The sequence below is a fragment of the Lynx rufus genome, unplaced genomic scaffold (genome assembly GCF_022079265.1).
Source record: "Lynx rufus isolate CCGP_SWC_20201006 ecotype Redwood Valley unplaced genomic scaffold, mLynRuf1.p SCAF_4, whole genome shotgun sequence".
Taxonomy (NCBI): domain Eukaryota; kingdom Metazoa; phylum Chordata; class Mammalia; order Carnivora; family Felidae; genus Lynx; species Lynx rufus.
The window spans coordinates 16,711,505-16,729,680 of NW_025814856.1; the positions used below are offsets into that span (position 1 = coordinate 16,711,505).

General features: G+C 43.4%; 1 protein-coding gene across 10 annotated transcripts in view; it reads right to left on the reverse strand.

Moving 5' to 3' along the window:
- Positions 1-18,176, reverse strand: part of MAP4 (microtubule associated protein 4) — a 195,467-nt gene that overhangs the window by 17,101 nt on the left and 160,190 nt on the right. For all 10 annotated transcript variants that reach the window (XM_047095989.1, XM_047095990.1, XM_047095988.1 and 7 more), the window contains 2 exons: positions 4,476-4,582; positions 3,444-3,659 (listed from right to left, as the gene is read on the reverse strand). In XM_047095989.1, coding sequence (XP_046951945.1) covers positions 3,444-3,659; positions 4,476-4,582 — 323 coding nt within the window. The remainder of the gene's footprint in view (positions 1-3,443; positions 3,660-4,475; positions 4,583-18,176) is intronic.

Genomic DNA, 18,176 nt, shown 5'->3' on the forward strand with positions numbered 1-18,176 from the left:
AACCGGTGAGAATGAACAAACCAGTCAAGTATACCACATCACAAACGAAGTTTGCCGCAGGATCGAATGTATTTAATACATTAAATACATCAGTATTTAACGACCTGATGAAAGACAAATATACATAAACACCACAAAAAAATTAAAAATTATGTTTAAGCAAATTCAGTCATTCTTTTGGCTAAGATACACCCAGTGAGTGCTGAGCAGAATAGGGCTGCAGATGGAGGGAACACTGGCCTAACCAGTTAGATCCGAAGCCTGAGCTCCAACCCCAGTCAGGCCCCCAACTCACAGTGTGTTTCTGGGAAAATCACAGAACCTCTATGGGCTTTATTTCCTCATCTGGATAAAGGAGGTCAGGACCAGAGGATCTGTGGGGACCAGAGCACAGAGACGACGAGAAGGGGGCAGGTGGAGGGTGCAGGCCTGACGACCAGAGAGAATGAGAAGCACCGATGTCAGCTGTGACATCAAAAGGGAAAATGTGACAGCAAAAGGGAAAATTCTCTCAAGTGTAGGTGCTTGGCACCTGGGCCCCGGTCGTTCCTCTTCCGTGGAGGCGGGGCATGGCCTTACTAGTAAGGAAGGGAAGGGATCAATTTAGCCTGGTTTCTACAGGAATAGGAGAAGGACACACTCTTTTGATAAGCCTTCCTCAAGAGAGGAAGCCAAAACACAGACAGAGTGGATCCAGCTCTTTTGCTCCAAGAGAAATGGCCACACAGGGCAGTGTGTTGGCAGAGACCAGCAGGACACTGCTTAAATGGAAAATCAGCTTAGGAGGAGCTCAGAAATTAAGGGCTGGCATCCAGTTAAAGTCTAACTGAAAATGCAGGGTAATGGACACTTCTACAAATGAAGTCCCTGAAGTATGGTACGAAGAACCCTCAGACTGGAATAAGAGGAACTGTTCAGCTACCAGCTCTGTTCGGAATACATCGTAGGATTTTGTGCAGAGGGGCTCCCTCCTGTCTGCTCAAAACTCTGAGTACTAAACCAGATACTCTGAGGTCTCCTTCAAATTCTCAGTATTCTGACTGTGATTCAGAATAATCTAGTAGGGTCTTCTTTTGCTAGTGGAAGTAATGGTGATAAAATAAGTTGGAAAAAAAGGTTATTAAGGATAGAAGGCTCTTAAAAATGTGACACTCTTTAGCTGCCAGTCTCTTGGTTTCAGCAAGCTACAGAACCAGCCTGCTTTGGTAACTGCCCTTACTCTGCTGTTTCTCAATTCATATTTTCTTCTCTACCAGAGTCCTAGATCTGCTTATTTTTTCTGAGTAAGTTTTTCCTCCTTTGTCTGCTTCTACAATCTTTCTACCAAAATAAAGATAAAAATAAATTTCTTAAGGCTTTATTTCTATCAATCTCTCCAAATATTTTTATCTGTTTCTTGTCTAAAAAACAAGTTTGTAATTGTAATGCAGATCACCTTTTCAGATCAGCTGTGTCTCAAAATGCTGTCTAAAAGCTGCATGGCCATGAGGGGCACCTGGGTGGCTCAGTTAGTTAAGCAACCAACCCTTGGTTTCAACTCAGGTCATGATTTCACAGTTGGTGAGATCGAGCCCCACGTCAGGCTCTGTGCTGACAGTGTGGAGCCAGCTTGAGATTCATTCTCTCTCTCTCTCTCTCTCTCTCTCTCTCTCTCTCTCTCTGCCCCTCCACTGCTTGCACCCTTTCTCTCTCTCTTTCTCTCTCAAAATAAGCAAACTTTAAAAATAAGTCAATAAATAAAAAATAAAAATAAAAGCTGCATGGACAAGAAAGAACAGTGCTGACGGAGGCCCAAGTATCAGTGTTGGAGTCAGACCCAAGTTCAAATACTAGCTCTGTGACTTACTGGCACTGGACCTTAGGAAGGTTATTTCATTGAGCCATGAAATGAGAAGATGATTATCCACATCATGGGTTGCTGAGAGAGAGGAGTGAAGGAATTAACAGGCATAAAGATACCAGTAAACTGCACTTCGTTTTTATTATTACTGCAGAGTAAAAGTTCACTATACACTGCGCCCCTGCCACTGTCCTGTCAGCCCCAGGATTTGTTGTACCATAGCTCTAGTCACTTTCCCTCTACTCGCTCTCTCTCTTTTTAATGTTTATTTTATTTTTTATTTATTTTTTCAACTTTAAAAATTTATTTTGCGAGAGTGCAAGCATGGGAGGGGCAGAGAGAGGGAGAGAGAATCCCAAGCAGGCTCCCCCACTGTCAGTGCAGAGTCGATGCCAGGCTCAAACCCATGAACCGTGAGATCATGATCTGAGCCAAAATCAAGAACCGGACGCTTAACCGACTAAGCCACCCAAGCGCCCCTAATGTTTATTTTTGAGAGAGTGCAGTGGGGGAGGGGCAGAGAGAGGGGGACAGAGTATCTGAAGCAGGCTCTGCACTGACAGCAGTGAGCCTGATGTGGGGCTTGAACGCACTCATGAACCGGGAGATCATGACCTGAGCCGAAGTCAGACACTTAAACCAACTGAGCCACCCAGGTGCCTTTCCCTCTGCCCTCTTATGCAAATAAATTGTCTTCTAACAGTTAAGAAAAGCAGTCAACTGGCTAAATCAGGGTCAGAAAGCTTCATGAGATTTTATCATTCTTAATCTATGATAGGATTTCTCATAGAAATTCTTGGCCATAGCAATTTCTTGGCCAAGGTTCCAGCCTATTCTACAATTCCTAGGTTCCACCAATTTTCTTTACAAGATTAGATTGGTACACTACCATTTTAACATGGGAAACTATTTCCCACCATGAATTTAAAGAATAACACCAAGCTGACCTAAAGGCCCTTCTCAAATAAAACAAAATGTTAAGGAAGAAAGCCACAGACACCATCTGCCCTTCTAGGACAATCCTGTGAAGCCACTGCTGCCCAAATTGACTGATTTCTAGGCAATAATGTGGGTGACCTGAAAAACTGGAAAACTGCAGAGGGAGAGAGGGGGCCCAATGTCAAAAGCAAAGGAAATTGTCACATGATGTTGGAACCTACAGAGATCAGTCAGAAGAGCTTTATCCAAAAAAGTAATGGGTAAAAATCACTTCTGTAGGAGGATTAAAGAGAGAGACAAGAAACCAAATTTTAGGAATTTGATGGGAGAATTCTACCAAACAGGGGTTAATCTAACGGGGTGTGGAGTGGGGCAAACTGGCTAACAAGTGTTCAAACCGTGAAGAGCAGGAGGGTCTGGGAGAAAGGAAAAGAAACCCAAGCAGATGCAGTATTGCCTCCAGGCAGGGGCAGGGGAAGGTACAAGGTCCGAAAGGCCTTCAGATGTTATGGCTGCATCCTGGGCCCCAAATGATTTTCAAGTTGCCTTTCCCCACTTCCCCCAATTCCAGCAGCTTGATTCCGCTGTCTGGGAGCAATGAGAGCCGATCGGACACTCAGAGGGGAGAACTTTTCCCTGGCAGAGTGCTTAGGTGGCCACTTACCTTAGGTTTTGCGTCTTTTGAAGGTAAGGTGGAAGGCCTGGCAGTGGTGGCGGCAGGGCGTTTGGGCGGGGCAGCCGGCACTAAGCCCGCAGCGAGGCTCATGGGTTTTTTATTCGACCCACCAAAGGTGGCGGGAGCCGGCTGCTTGGGGAGAGGAGTGGGCTGAGTTTTGGCTTTCGATGTTGAAGTCTTTGCAGGTTGAGTGGTGGCCAAAGGCTTTAAGTTGATTTGTTGGTGGTGGTTTTTTTTTTTTTAAAGGTCAACATCAAACACACAAACAAAAATAAAAACAAATTTAAAAAAAAAGTATAAATTGCACAATTCAAAGTAAAATTATAAGCAATGAGGATCTATGCAACTGAAAAGCAGCATTCCGTTCTTCTGAGCTTGGTAAATAGTGGAAAGAAACCATGAGAGAAAGAAAACTGGGAATTCATTCTTACTGTCTCACAAATTCTAGCAGTTTGGCACCTGAAGACTTAAATTCAGTGACAGCTTTAAACAATTAAGTAGCTTTTGGTGGCTGCTATAATAGTTTTAGGAGGAAAAGCCACCAGCAGGTGATTAAGCTGTTATTATTTGTACCTTGATGAGGCAACATCAGCATCGTTTTAGGACCACACTGAAGTGTAGCATTTCTACTCTGCAGTAAGTACCAGTAAGTGTTTGAAGCCTTGATCCACCTTAAAAATCTGTTTTCCCTTTTCATGAATGCAGATTGCAGAATTTATTTCCAAATAGTTTTGCAAATCCCTTTATTGTTGTTGTTAAGGGAAGCAGAAACACCCTCTACAGAATATTTCTACACATATTCAAGATAATGGGGTCAAGGGAAGAGATTTTAAGGGTTGAGTTAGGCTACTATGGTAAAATAGGAATATAAAATATTTTCTAAGAAGGTCCAAAACTGGGGAAGGACCTACTAATAGCTCAGAAAAAAGAAATTCCATTCACAATCCAAGCAACAGTAGCAGAAGGTATGGTTTTAAAAAATGATATTGGTAGAAGAGAACCCAGCATTCCGGCACCTACCTTTGTTTTCTTCTCTGGGCTTGGTGGGAGCTCCTTGTTTGGAGGGGCGGTGATGTCATTTCCGGTCACACTCCCAGCAGGCCGTCCTTCTTCAGGCTTACTTATTCCTAAGAGGGGGAACAGTTATGCTAAGCAAATGTTTTTCATACCCATTTCGAAAATGCAAGTCTTAGTGGAGACAGACACTGACTAGCACTTCAATCTGAACAAAATCCACAGGGCTGTGCTCTGAAATGTGGATAAGACTCCCGAGTTCCTCTCATTGTGTCAGGACCGTTTCAGATTCCACAGATTCAGGCAGCCTGTCCCTGTGGAGAAGCAACCTAAGTGGGATTTGCACAGATGACCAATGGAAGGAAATGGCCCTTGAAGTTTGGTTTCCCTTCCCTGGAGACCAGCAAAGGGGCTCTGTCACCCAACCACTAACTCCCGGAGCACACAGGGGACAAAACCCTCTTCTACTAGAGTTTATCTCTTGGAATAAAGGTTGCTGAAAGATGGGATAAGAGCCAGAAGATCACCCAATGTCCTCCCCTTATTTCCTTTCCCTGTAAAGCACCACTTTATGGAGGATGTGAGATTAACTTGATCTGGTTCTAGCAGTGACCCAGATTTCCAATAAGGCCGAGGAGACCCATGAAATCAGACCCAAGGCCAGAAATAGTCTACCACCTAAGGCTATATGCCCAGCAGCACCACTGTGGGGACGTAATTCCAGATTTCAATAGGGCTACACCTGAAAGCATTAAAATACCATGAAATTTATAACCTGGGTGTGGGAAAGACCTTTCTAACTGGCACAAAATCCAGAAGCCAAAGAAGATCAGTCTAAGGAAAAAGTTTCAAAAACTTCAACGACCACAAAAAAGAAAGAAAGAAAAGAAGAAAAGCCAAAAGGCAAATGATAAACAGGAAAAAAATTTTGAACCTCACATCAAAGACAATGAGCTTATTATATATAAAATACTCCTACAAATCGCTAACTTCTACAAAAGCCAATAACCCACTGGAAAAATGGCCCAAAGGATATGAACACAGTTTACAGAAAAAGAAATACAAACTGAAATACAAACTGAAAATAAAAGATGCCCAATTTTTCAGAGAAATGAAAATTAAAACCACACTGAGATGTCATTTTTAACCTAACATATTGTCAAAAGTCCTAAAATGTGAAGACAGCCAATGGGGATAATATGAGGATACTTGGGGCTGGTGAACGTGTGGAATGGTACAGTTCCTATGCAGGGCAATCTACCAGTGTCTCTGAAAACTGTACTGTAAATTCTAATCCAGAAATTCAATTTCCAGAAATTTATCTTAGAGATATATTCACACAGCAGCAAAATGGCAAATGTATAAGGCCTTTCATCAGAGCATTGTTCCTAACAGCACAAAATGGAAACAGCCAAAGTCTGTTAATAGAAAAGTGGTCAAAGCATCACGGCAAAGTATCAGATAATCTCAGCATCTGAAAACATAAAGCATGACAGATACGGAATCATCTCTATTAAGTGAAGAAAAAAGGAAGGTGCAGAATAGGAAGGCAACATGAAACCATCTGTCTAGAGAAAGGAACAGGGCAAAATAGATTTCTAATGGAAATACACTTGTGCATGCATTCTAAAAACACCTTAATTTGGGGAAGGGGGAATGGGGCACAGAATTAAGAGGGCAGGAGGCTTTATTTTAAACATTTTAAAACATCATTTTGAAGAAATTATATTGATTAAAAGTTGCAAAGAAATGTACAGGGAGGTCCTGTGTACACTTCCTCCAGCTTCTCCCAGCGCTGACACCCTGCATTAGCACATTACTCTATCAAAACCAGGAAACTGATATTGGTACAACCCACAGAGCTTGCTCAGACGTTTCCAGTTGTACATGCAGCACTCATTTGTGTGAGAGTGTGTGTGTGTGCACGTGCGCACATATGCGGTGCCATGCAATTTTCGCACGTGGAGCTTTATGTAACCACTACTAGCAATCAGGACAGATCAATGTTCCATTAACACAGGCTCCCTCCTGTTACCCTTTTATAGCCACCCCACCCTCCTTTCCTTCCTTTCCTAATCCCTAAATCTCTGGCAACCACTAATCTGCTCTCCATCCCTATAACATTATTTCAAGACTATTACGTAAATGGATCATACAGTATGTTACCTTTTCTGTCTGGCTTCTTTCACCCAGCATAATGCTTTTGAGATGTTACAACAACTGGTGTTGTTGTATGCATCCGTAGTTAGTTCCTTTTGACTGCTGATGATATGCCAGATATTCCATGGTACAGCTCTAACCACAGTTTAACCATTCACCTGCTACAGTTACAAACATTTATGTACAGGACTTTTATTAAAATAGTGTCACTGTTAGTGTATGGACATGCAGTTAACTCCATCCTGTGACTTTGCTGAAATTACTTATTACTTCCAGGAAGGGTTGTTTTTTTTTTTTTTTTTTTTCTTGGTAGATTCCTCGGAATTTTCTATATAGACAATCATGTCATCTGCAAAGAGAGCCAGATTTCTTTCTTCCTTTCTAATCTACATGCCCTTTTATTTCCTTTTACTTTATTGTGCTAAACAGAACTTCCAGTATTGGGTTAAGTAGGAGTGATGAGAGCAGGCATCCTTGCCCTGCTCCTAGTCTTAACAGGGAAAGCACTCAGTATTTCACTACTAAGTATGATGTTATGGTAGGTTTTCTGTAGGTGAGGAAGTTGATCAAGTTGAGAAAGTTCTCCCTCTTATCTTTGATGAGTGTTTTTTCATAAATGGGTCATGAGTTTTGTTGAATGCATTTCTGCACTTATATGAATTTTCTTCTTCAGACTGTTGATATGGATAACCTTGATTGGTTTTTGATTACAGGACTAGCCATGTAGATCTGGAATAAATTCCACTGGGCTGTTGTGTATAGGTAATTTTATATATTGCTGGACATGTTAATATTTTGCATCTACATTCATGAGAGATATTGGTCTGTAGTTTGTTGTATACTGTCTTTGGTTTTGGTATCAGATAAATACAGACCTCATAAAATGAATCAGAAATATTGCCTCCTCTCGTATTTTCTGGAAGAGAATGTGTAAAATTGGTGTTAATTATTCTTTAAATGTAGGATGAACCCCTACAGTGAATCAATCCCTCAGCAACTTTTTAATTAAGAATCCAATTTTATTAATGGTTATTCAGGTTATCTATTTCATCTTGGTTGAGTTTTGGTAATTTGTGGTTTTCAAGGAATTTCCTCTGAGCTGTTGAATTGGGAGTGTAAAGGTGCTTCCAGTGCTCACTTGTTATCCTTTTAATTGCCATAGTGATGTCCCCTATTCCTGAGGTTAGTGGTTTGTGTCCTCTTTTTATCTTTGTCAATTTTGTTGAAGATTTACCAATTGTATTGGTATTTTTTAAGAACCAGCTTTTGGCTTAATAAATTTCCTTTGTTGTTTTCTTGTTTACAATTTCACTGATTTCTGCTTGCTTCGGACTTATTTGTTCTTCCTTTTCTAGTTTCTTGATGTAGTAACTTAGGTTATTGATTTGAGATCTTTTTTCTAAGGTAAGCACATAGGGCTATAAATATCCCTCCCAGCACTGCTACAGCTGCATTCTACAGATTTTGAGATGTTCTATGTTCATTTTTATTCAGTTCATTTTATTTTTAATTTAAATTTTTATTTATTTAACATTTATATATTTGGGGCAGGGAGAGAGAGGCCAGGAGGTGGGGGGGGGCAGGGAGGGTGGGCGGTGGGGAAGAATCTCAAGCAGGCTCTGCACTATCAGTGTGGAACCGACGTGGGGCTAGAACTCACAAACCATGAGATTATGACCTGAGATGAAATCAAGAGTCAGATGTCTAACCAGCTGAGCCACCCAGGTGCCCTTTAAGTTTTTATTTTAGTTCTAGTTTGTTAACATACCGAGTAATATTAGTTGCAGGTGTACAATTAAACATTTCCATACAACACCCTGTGCTCATCACAAAGTTCATTCTATTTGTTTTTAAAAAATTTTTTCCTAAATGTTTATTTTTTGAGAGAGTGCGAGAAGGGGAGGGGAAGAGTGGGTGGGGGACAGAGGATTTGAAGCGGGTTCTGTGCTGATGGCAGCGAGCCCAATGTGGGGCTCAAACCATGAGATCGTGACCTGAGCCGAAGTGGGACGTTAACTGACTGAGCCACCCAGGAGCCCCAAGATTTTTAAGTAATCTCCACACCCAACATGGGGCTGAAACTTACAACCCTGAGATCAAGAGTTGCATGCTCCACCGACCAAGCCAGCCAGACCCCCTCATTTTATTTTTAATTTTTCCTGTGATAACTTCCTCTTCAACCATGGACTATTAAGATGTGTACTCTAGGGGCGCCTGGGTGGCGCAGTCGGTTAAGCGTCCGGCTTCAGCCAGGTCACGATCTCGCGGTCCGTGAGTTCGAGCCGCGGTCCGTGAGTTCGAGCCCCGCGTCGGGCTCTGGGCTGATGGCTCAGAGCCTGGAGCCTGTTTCCGATTCTGTGTCTCCCTCTCTCTCTGCCCCTCTCCCTCCCCCGTTCATGCTCTGTCTCTCTGTCCCAAAAATAAATAAACGTTGAAAAAAAAAGAAAAAAGATGTGTACTCTAATTTCCAAATGACTGAAGATTTTCCTGTGGCCTATTATTGGTTTCTAATTTGATTCCATTATAGCCAGACAAAATATTCTGTATGATTTTAACCTTTTAATAAAGTACTGAAGTTCATTTTATGGCCTAGGATCCATCTTGGCAAATGTTCCATAGGTGCTTGAAAAGAATATAGCCACTTAAAAAAATTAATGTTAAAAAAAAAAATTAATGTTAACATGATATATCTTTTTCCATCTTTAACTTTCAATCTACCTTCCTTAGGACTGACATACATTTCTTTCTTTTTTTAATTTTAGAAAGAGTGCACACGCTAGTGGGGAGAGGGGCAGAGGGAGATAGGGAGAGAGAGAGAGAATCTTATACAGGCTCCAGGCCCAGCTCGATCCCACGACCCTGGGATCATAACCTGAGCCAAAATCAAGAGTCAGACACTTGACTGACTGAGCCACCCAGGCATCCCTGATATACATTTCTTGTACACTGCGTGTACTTGGGTCATTTTTTAAAAATCTACTCTTCTAATCTCTGTCTTCAATTGTAGTATTTAGACTATTTGCATTTAAAGTAATTACTGATCAGTTAGGGTTTACATTGTCATTTTGGTGTTTGGGTGTTTTCCCCCCTCTAGACTTTAATTTTAATTACGTGGAAACAACATAATTTAGTACCAAATGTTTAAGCATCCATTATAATTGCTAAACAGTGTAATCGGCATTATTCAAATCTGATCAGCTATACAAAACTCATCAATCTTTTCTTTAGAAAAAAGGTGGTAGAAATCCCAAAGAACTAGTTAAAGGTCACCTTTACTCATCTAGCACCATAATTCCAGTCTTAGTCCATCTCAAGCGGCTGGAAAAGAGGAAGGGAAGAAGTGAGGATGTTGGAAAAGGAGGATGTTAACTTGTGGCCCCATCTGTGCTCAGAGGCAGTGCAGGTTCGAGCAGAGAGGAAAATCTCTGAGGCCGGAATTTAAAACGAAAGCTTTCAGCTCAGATGGTAAGGAGGCCCTCCAGAACAGCAGAATCAGCAAATCCAGAAGGCAGTGCTGGAGTCCGCCTCATAAAGCAGGGGGCTTCTTCTTGTATCCAAGTCCTTTTTAATTCCTTCAAGTTTTTAAACCAGGTTTGCTATGTCATGGTTCTGGACCAGATACATTCCAACTAGGGGGCCACACGTAATTCCAAGCAGCAACTGGAGCATGGTGTCAATGAGGAGGGCACAGAGGGCAGCTCTGTTTTTTATTATTTGTTCCCTCTGTTTCTTTTGCCTTCCTGTGGGCTACTGGAACATTTTTTAAAATTCCACTTTTATTTTTTAATGTTTTTGAGTGTACCATTTTACTTACTTCTATTTAGGATCTTTTATCCTCCCTGCTTTTTAAATGTAATTTCTTAGGTATTTCCTTCTCAGACATCGAGCACCACATCAGATGGTACAATTTTTGCTTCGATCATCAAATAAGATTTTTAAACTTCATGAGGACAGTCTATTTATATTTACTCCTATTTTTACTCATTCCATTGTTCTAATTGCTTTTTCATTTCTGAAATTCCAAGCCTCCTTCTGTGATGATATCTTATTTTTTTGGAAAGCTTCCTTTAGCCACTCTCTAAAGGGATGTCAGCAAGCAAAAATCCTCTTAGTTTTCCTCTTAGAATGTCATTACTTTCCCTTTTTTCCTGAAGGATGGTTTTGCCAGATACACAATTTGCAGTTGACTATTCTTTTAACACTTGAAAAACGTTGTGCTACTTCCTTCTGCCCTCATGGTTTCCGGTAAGAATCACGACGCCATTTGAACTGCTATTCCCCAATACAGATATGTTAGTTCTCTACAGTTGTTTTCAAGATCTTTTTTCTTTGTCTTCAGTTGGCAGAATTTAATTATAATATGTCTTGGTGTAGATTTCTTTGGGTTTTTTCTCTTGGAGGTTCATTCAGTTTCTCCAATCTTTAGGTTTATATCTTTTGACAAATTTGAGGTGCTTTCAGTCATTATTTCTTCAAATAATTGTTCAGCCTCACATTTTTTCTCCTCTCCTGGGATTCCAGTGATACAAATGTTAGATCTTTTGTTATTGTTATAGAAGGCTCTGAGGAGCTGTAATTTTTTCTATTTTCTCTCTTTTGTTCAGATGGACTATATTCTATTGATCTGTGTTCAAGTTCACTGATTCTATTCTCTGACATTTCCAGTGTACTATTGAGCCCATCAGACATGTTTTTTTTTTTTTTTAATTTTTTTTTTTTCAACGTTTATTTATTTTTGGGACAGAGAGAGACAGAGCACGAGCAGGGGAGGGGCAGAGAGAGAAGGAGACACAGAATCGGAAACAGGCTCCAGGCTCTGAGCCATCAGCCCAGAGCCCGACGCGGGGCTCGAACTCCCGGACCGCGAGATCGTGACCTGGCTGAAGTCGGACGCTTAACCGACTGCGCCACCCAGGCGCCCCCAGACATGTTTTTTTATATGATTGTTGTATTTTTCCTATCCATAATTTCCATCTCCTACTTTTTAATAACTTCTATTTCTTTGCTGAGATTTTCTAGTTTTTCCATTGTTTCAAGAAAATCCATTATTGCTTGTTGAAGCAATTTTATAATGGCTGCTTTACAATCCTAATTTTGTATGGTATCAGGTAATCATTGTTTAAATTTAGTGTGCATGTTCTGGCTGTAGTTTCAATAACAATTTAGTCTCCAGAGCCCTTGTAATGCAACTATGGACTGCTGTGTTCTTCTGGCTTCATGAGAATGTCACTCAGTCCCGGCTGGTAGTTCCAGCAAGGGATGAAGCCACCTCCCTGGGCCAGATGGTTTCACTAGGTGAGGGTTGAGTGATGCCAGACCCACAGAATGCAGAGAGTTTCTCCTGGCCTGTTCTCTGGCTGCCTGGTGCTGGCATACTCCTTGTTCGATCTCTGCAGGTGCCACTGGGAGCAGGAGGCACCCACCTGGCCTTTTGCTGCTGGAGGGAAGGGTGTATAGGAGGAAACCTCCCAAGGTCCCCTTCTGTTCCTGGATAGAAGGCTAGAAGACATCAGGCCTATAGGTGTCACTGGTGCTGTCACCTGTGGGGGACTAGGGATAGATTCTCCTGCCAGTGTGGATGGATTGTATTTTGCTGTCAGGTGTGGAACAGGTGACAGGTGGGCCCTCATGAGCACTGCTCAGCAGGACTGAGCCCACTACTGCTGCTGGATATGAGTAGGGGAATATGGCTTCCCTTTCCTAGTCTTTTGGCAAGAGAAAGTAGGCTTTTTATTCTTTCTTTTTTCCCTTCTCTTCGCCTTTCTTTTCTCTTTCTTTTCTTTCTTCTTCTTTTTTTTTTTTTTTTGGTGGGGGAGGCTTGGGAGCGGGGAGGCATCTATGCTTGTTGGCACTTCTGGGTTGCAGGCACTCTCCAGGGCCCAGCCCTGGGTACAGGGGAGATTAGAAAGAAAACCCAGGGGTCTCAATGTACACTGTCCTTCCTTAAGCCCTGAGTTCCCTACCCAGTCCGTCCTCCCCTTTCCACCTTTCAGATTCCTTTTATAACTGTCTGCTGAATTCTTTTCAGAGTATTTAGCTGTACTTAGAGGAAAGAAGCAAGAAAAAGTGAATCAAGTGGTCTTGTCTTGGTAGGAGATTTTCTAATTTATAGCAGTTTGTACTTTTTGATGTTTGAAACTCTATGTATTATGAGTCAAAACTGAATTTGCTTAGTTTTAAAAATATGAAGAAAGAAAAGAAAAATACACAAGGTTGGTGAATGTCTTTTTTTCTATAGCAAGCTGAAAGAACATCTTACCAAATGTGTGATATGTTGCCATTAGCCCCAGATCACTATGCACATTTTTCAGCAGGCCCAGGATTGTTCAATAAACATCTACACAAAGTCCCACTGCCTATGACATAAGCATGCAACACCTCAACCTACATCGCTGCCACCCAGTGGAAAACACCTGACGTACACAGAAGCAGAAACTGCTACCTCCCTCCCAGACGGTGCTTCTCACCATGACCCTCCACCTTTGGCTCAGGGGTCTATGCCAGCCAATTGCTAGAGACCACTACCCAAATGTCCCTACAGTTTTGAAAAATAATGCTCAAAACAGAACTTGTAACTGCTCCACAAAACTACTTCCTTCTGTTGGATCTTTCCAGTATCTGCGTTACTACCTGCTGGGAAACCCAGGCTCAGTATAATAGCACTAGCTTCAACTCCTTTCTCTCTCTCTCTCTCCCTCTCTCTCTCTCTCTCTCTCTCTCTCTCTCTCTCTCTCTCTCACACACACACACACACACACACACACACCTTCCACATTCAGTTTTCAAGTTGATTTCACCTGTTCTATTTCCCCATTCATGTCATCAGTATTTCACTTGCAACGACTACATGAGACAAGCTATTATTGTCACAAGGATTTCTGCTTTCAATCCTCTGTTTTCCAGTTCATCCTGTCTACTGAGTCATCCCAAAGCTGACTTTGGGCCACTTCATTGTTATAGGTAGCCAGCAGTTTTTTAAAACATCTTAAGGGGCATTTGAAGTTTGGGTTCCAAATAATTTTCTAGAGGTGTTCTCCCATTATTTCCGGCCACATATGTATGGATGGCTTTGACATGTTTGCTCAACCCACATTCTTTTCCCAAGAAGTCTCCAGGTGAATGAGGTGATCAGATATAAGGGATGTAAGGTAGCATAAAGTAGAGCACAGAGCCCAAACCATGGCAACCCAGTGTCTGTGTGGACCAGAGTCACCAAGGAAAGAAAATGTATGAGATGGCAGAGAAAGCAGTTTCCAGCAGGGAAGGGAATGGAACACAATGTTTAGGGTGAAGCAAATGTCCTAAGAGGCACATAATGGCTGCAGCCCGACTACGCTTCCTGCAATTGGATTCCCTGAGACTCCCTGTCAATAAACACCTTTTTATAAATTTGAGTTCCTCTGAGTGTGTTTCCGTTCTTTGAAATTAAATAATCCCTACAAGAGTACCCTATGAATACTGGCCATTGTTCTTTTACCTAACAATGAGCTATCTAGGCTCCCTTACGTGAGTCCCTTTGCCTGGAAGGCTTTCCCTTGCAAAGTTAGGCACCAGGGCTTCCGAACCACCTCCTCCAGGTAGTTTCCATGATTCACGACTCTCTCACTGCTCCTTTCCCCCACCCCAATTTGATCATAACTTGCTTGAGAATGTGGGCAATATCCAGCGCCTAGACAGTGACTGACATATCGTAAGCATGAATCTTTATCTGTTTTTAACTACACAGCGCTTAGCAGAGTTGACACTTAAACATTTTATTAGGTGCACACATTAGTGAGGTTTGCAGGTTACTTGAAATTTTTTCCTGCCACCATGAACTTCTGTTAGTGTGAACTAGGATAAACTTGCTTTGAAATAAACAAAAATCTGCACTCATTACCACCTAGAAGGTATAGGGCACCAAACCGGGAACCAGCCCATCAACAGGAAGACGACAGAACCCTATTCACAAGGGGCTTACAGTTCTGCCACAGCTAGAAGTGAGCAACGACACAGAGTATCTGCGTGCTTGTCATCCTGGAGACATACATCACAGAGGAAATAGGAAGCTTATAGGAAGCTTCTTTGTCCACCTCCATTAAAAAAAAAAAGCAAACCCCCCCCCCCAAAAAAACCCAAAAAAACCCCGTTGGTCTTCTAGGGCTTTTCCACTTACCCTTCCCCTAGAAAATACTTGAAAATGAGTAAAAAAACTTCATGAAAACGTACAGAGAGGAATAAATATTAGGAGAAGAGGCGATTTTTTACAAACAAAACACATGGTTTAAATCCCCATGAACCAGCTTGTGAATCAGAGTCCTTTGTGCTCAAACTGGACTGGGAGGAAAACCAGCTTTTGTAGACCACCAACAATAAGCTCCATGGGGGGCTGGGGGGTGGGGAAGAGGAGGGCCAGGAAGAAAGACACAGGAGGCAGCCACAAAGCCTGTGACATTTAGTGGTTTATTAAGTGCAAGTCTCTCCTTCTCTCTCCTTTCCCTTCTCCCCACAAATTCTCCCCACCTGCATGCAGAAAGAGAAGACTAGAAGCAAGACTGGGTCAAACATGAAGAACAGGAAGAGAATATTAAATAGCCAGCTTTAAAAGGCTCTTTTTCCACTTGAACAAAAGTAAAATGTTCTCACAAGCGAAATGGAAAACAGAGCTTGCACCCAGGCTGTGCTACTTAACGAGAGGAGGTTTAGTGCTGATACGCCCATTGTGAGTCCACACAGTGGCGGATTTTCAAGCAAGGAAATCAATCAGTTGTGATTGGATGATTTGGGGCTCAGGAATCATCTGGTTCAAGCCAACAGGGAGCTGAGGGGGTGGCAGGATGGGGGATGGGGTGGGTAGGGTAACATGAGGTCAAGCAAGGGGTCTATTTCTTATGTCCACCACCCTCTGACCCCATCAGCCCACGTCCTCAGTCCCCACTATCCATCATGCCAGCAGACATTCAGGCTGACCTAGCTGGATTCACTTTGTCTACTTTCTCGCCTCACTCCCGGCAACCTTCCAATGCAAAGAATTCTGCTTTCCCCGGCACACAGACTCCAGCGGTAATAAAGCCGCCTAACGCTCCTGCCGGTAATCTGTCACTTTGGTTCCCTCCTTGCTGTCTGCTTGTTCCCCATGGAGGCAAAATTTAGAAACATACCATCACGTGGGGTCTCTTCACACAGGAACGCTGGAGTGCTCTGGGTTGCAGTGACCTCAATTTCTTTCTTCCCTGCCAGAGCCGTCTGTCCTGGCTGTTTCTCACCTCCTTGGCAGACTGGGGAGCATGAATCCGTTCTGGTTTCACTAACATCTTCATGTCCTTTTTCCTTGCTGCTTACTTCAGGAATCTGCTCCAGCTTACCATGGAGATGCAATCCAGCGGTGCCCAGTTCCTTCTTCCCAGAGCTGCTGCCGCTGCTGTTGCTGACGGGGGTCAGTTCTTCTCTCTTCTTGGCCACAGGTTCCTCACAGATAAAAGGAGGTACCTCTTCAGTAGATGGGATGGGCAACTCCCCAGGGATCAATTTGTAGCTAGCTGTCTGTTCCTCAGCCACCGTCATGGAGCGCTTTATGGCAGGAGCCCCCAGTTTCCTGGGCGTAGGACTTGGCATTGGGCTGCTGGTAAGAGGCAGCAGGCCAGAAGAAAGCTCTTCTCGGGCAGGGAGTTCAGGATATTTCTCTGCAAGGTTGACAGCTGGGGGAACCGAGAGGTGAGAACATTCAGACAGGGCCCGGCGCATTGCTTTTTTCTGCTGGGGTACTTGGTTGAGCAAAGCCCCCTCTTCGGGAGAATTCAATTTCTCCAGCTCCTTCTCGTGGTCTCTGTCATGAGAGCTGTCATTTACGTATTCCTGGGTGAACTCCACCATAGTGATCGGTGGAATGGCAGTGGGTGAATGCTCAATAGTGGGGGCTGGGCGCGCTATAGCCTCAGATAGTGAGGGCTTACATTCGAGCAGCCCAGAGTGATCATTCACCACCCCAGGCACCCGGCAGGCAGCAGTGATGCCATTCTCCTTTCCCGGAGTTGCTTCCCTCAAGCCCTGAGCCACTGGATGAAAGTTGGGGTTCCAAACACTGGTTTCTTGCTCAACATCCCGGGTGGGGATGTCAGCAGCCCCAGGGAAATCCAGATCTGGCTGGCTCTTGGTCTCTGGCCCATTCTTCCCTGCCACCTTCCCCTGAACTGTAGAGGCTTTGTTCTCATCTGGCCCCTCTCCGGGTCCCACACGGAACTCAGCTGTCTTCTGGTGTACCGAGTTTCCCTCCAAGGAATGGCAGGTTTCTGAAATCACATACCTGCTCTCAAGGTGACCCGAGGTTGCCTGACACTCCTCGTCCTGCACCTCAATGCTGAGCTCTTTGTCTAGCTTCCCCTCAAAGAAGCAGAGCTTTTTCTGCTCCAGGAAGCTGGCATTCTTCACAAGCCCGTCTTTCAGCTGCCCGTCCATGCTGACGTTCAGTCCGATTTCATTCAGTTTGCCCTCTGTCCTCTGCCACTCAAATCCAGCTTGGTTGATTTCTTTTGGGGGGTCCATTCGGCACTCTGCAGGCTTGCCCTTACAGAGCTGGCTGTAAGCGGCAGTGCGAGAGGCAGGCTGCTTGTCTGAGAGCGACATCGTCTCTTCGACTGCTCTCCCCCCTCGCTCCTGGAGCTCTAACACCACCTACGATCACACAGAGCTGGCAGTGACATCACACCAAGTCCCCAGTATTCATGACAAACCTGTCTTCCCCCCAAAGATCCTCTCTCCTCTAGCAGCTGGGTGCTAAATGTATTTACTAGTGTGAAAGAAAAGAACGAAAAAGAAAGAGAAAGGAAAGAACCTGCTACTTTCTGCACAAATGCCACTGTTAAACTGGAAGTGTAATTTCCTGTTAGCTAGCACTCTGTTTAGATCTGCAGTTTATAACACGGTATGGTGCCAATCTGGGTACTGAGGATAGTAATTACTCCCGCTTTTACTGATATAGATACATGTATACCCACACGTTCACTTATCTGACACTATGCCCACACTTCCTCATTCACCCACTCAAAATACTGTTTTAAAAATAGTCAAGACTCATTTGCCAATCCCCAGTCATAACCCTTAAAGAACAATGATTTCAGAAAATGGCTCAAAATTTCACTTAAAAAAAAGACCTTACTATAGTGTCAAAATTGGAGGCATTCATTTCTCAGAGCATGAGTGGGTTTGCTGTCACAGCAACTCACCAAATTGACTTGAAAACTGATTTGAGTGGAGTCCCCAAATCTCAGTGAGAGCTTCACCTGTAGTTCTGTACTATGGAAGAGTTTAATAAAGGGTTCCTCCCAGGATCTCAGCAATCAGGGCTTTAGAGACATGTATTCTAGTTACAAGACATTTGAGTGACAATATACCCCTTGCACTTTTACTCCTGACCCTGCTCCCCACCAGTTCCCTGGACAAGCCGGGTCCCCCCCCCCCCTCCACTGCACCAGCCCTGCTTTTTCTAGCCAGCCGATCGCTTAGTTGCCATGTGAACACACTGACCTCTGGAACACAGGGACTCTGGCAATCTGTGACACAGCCCCCTGC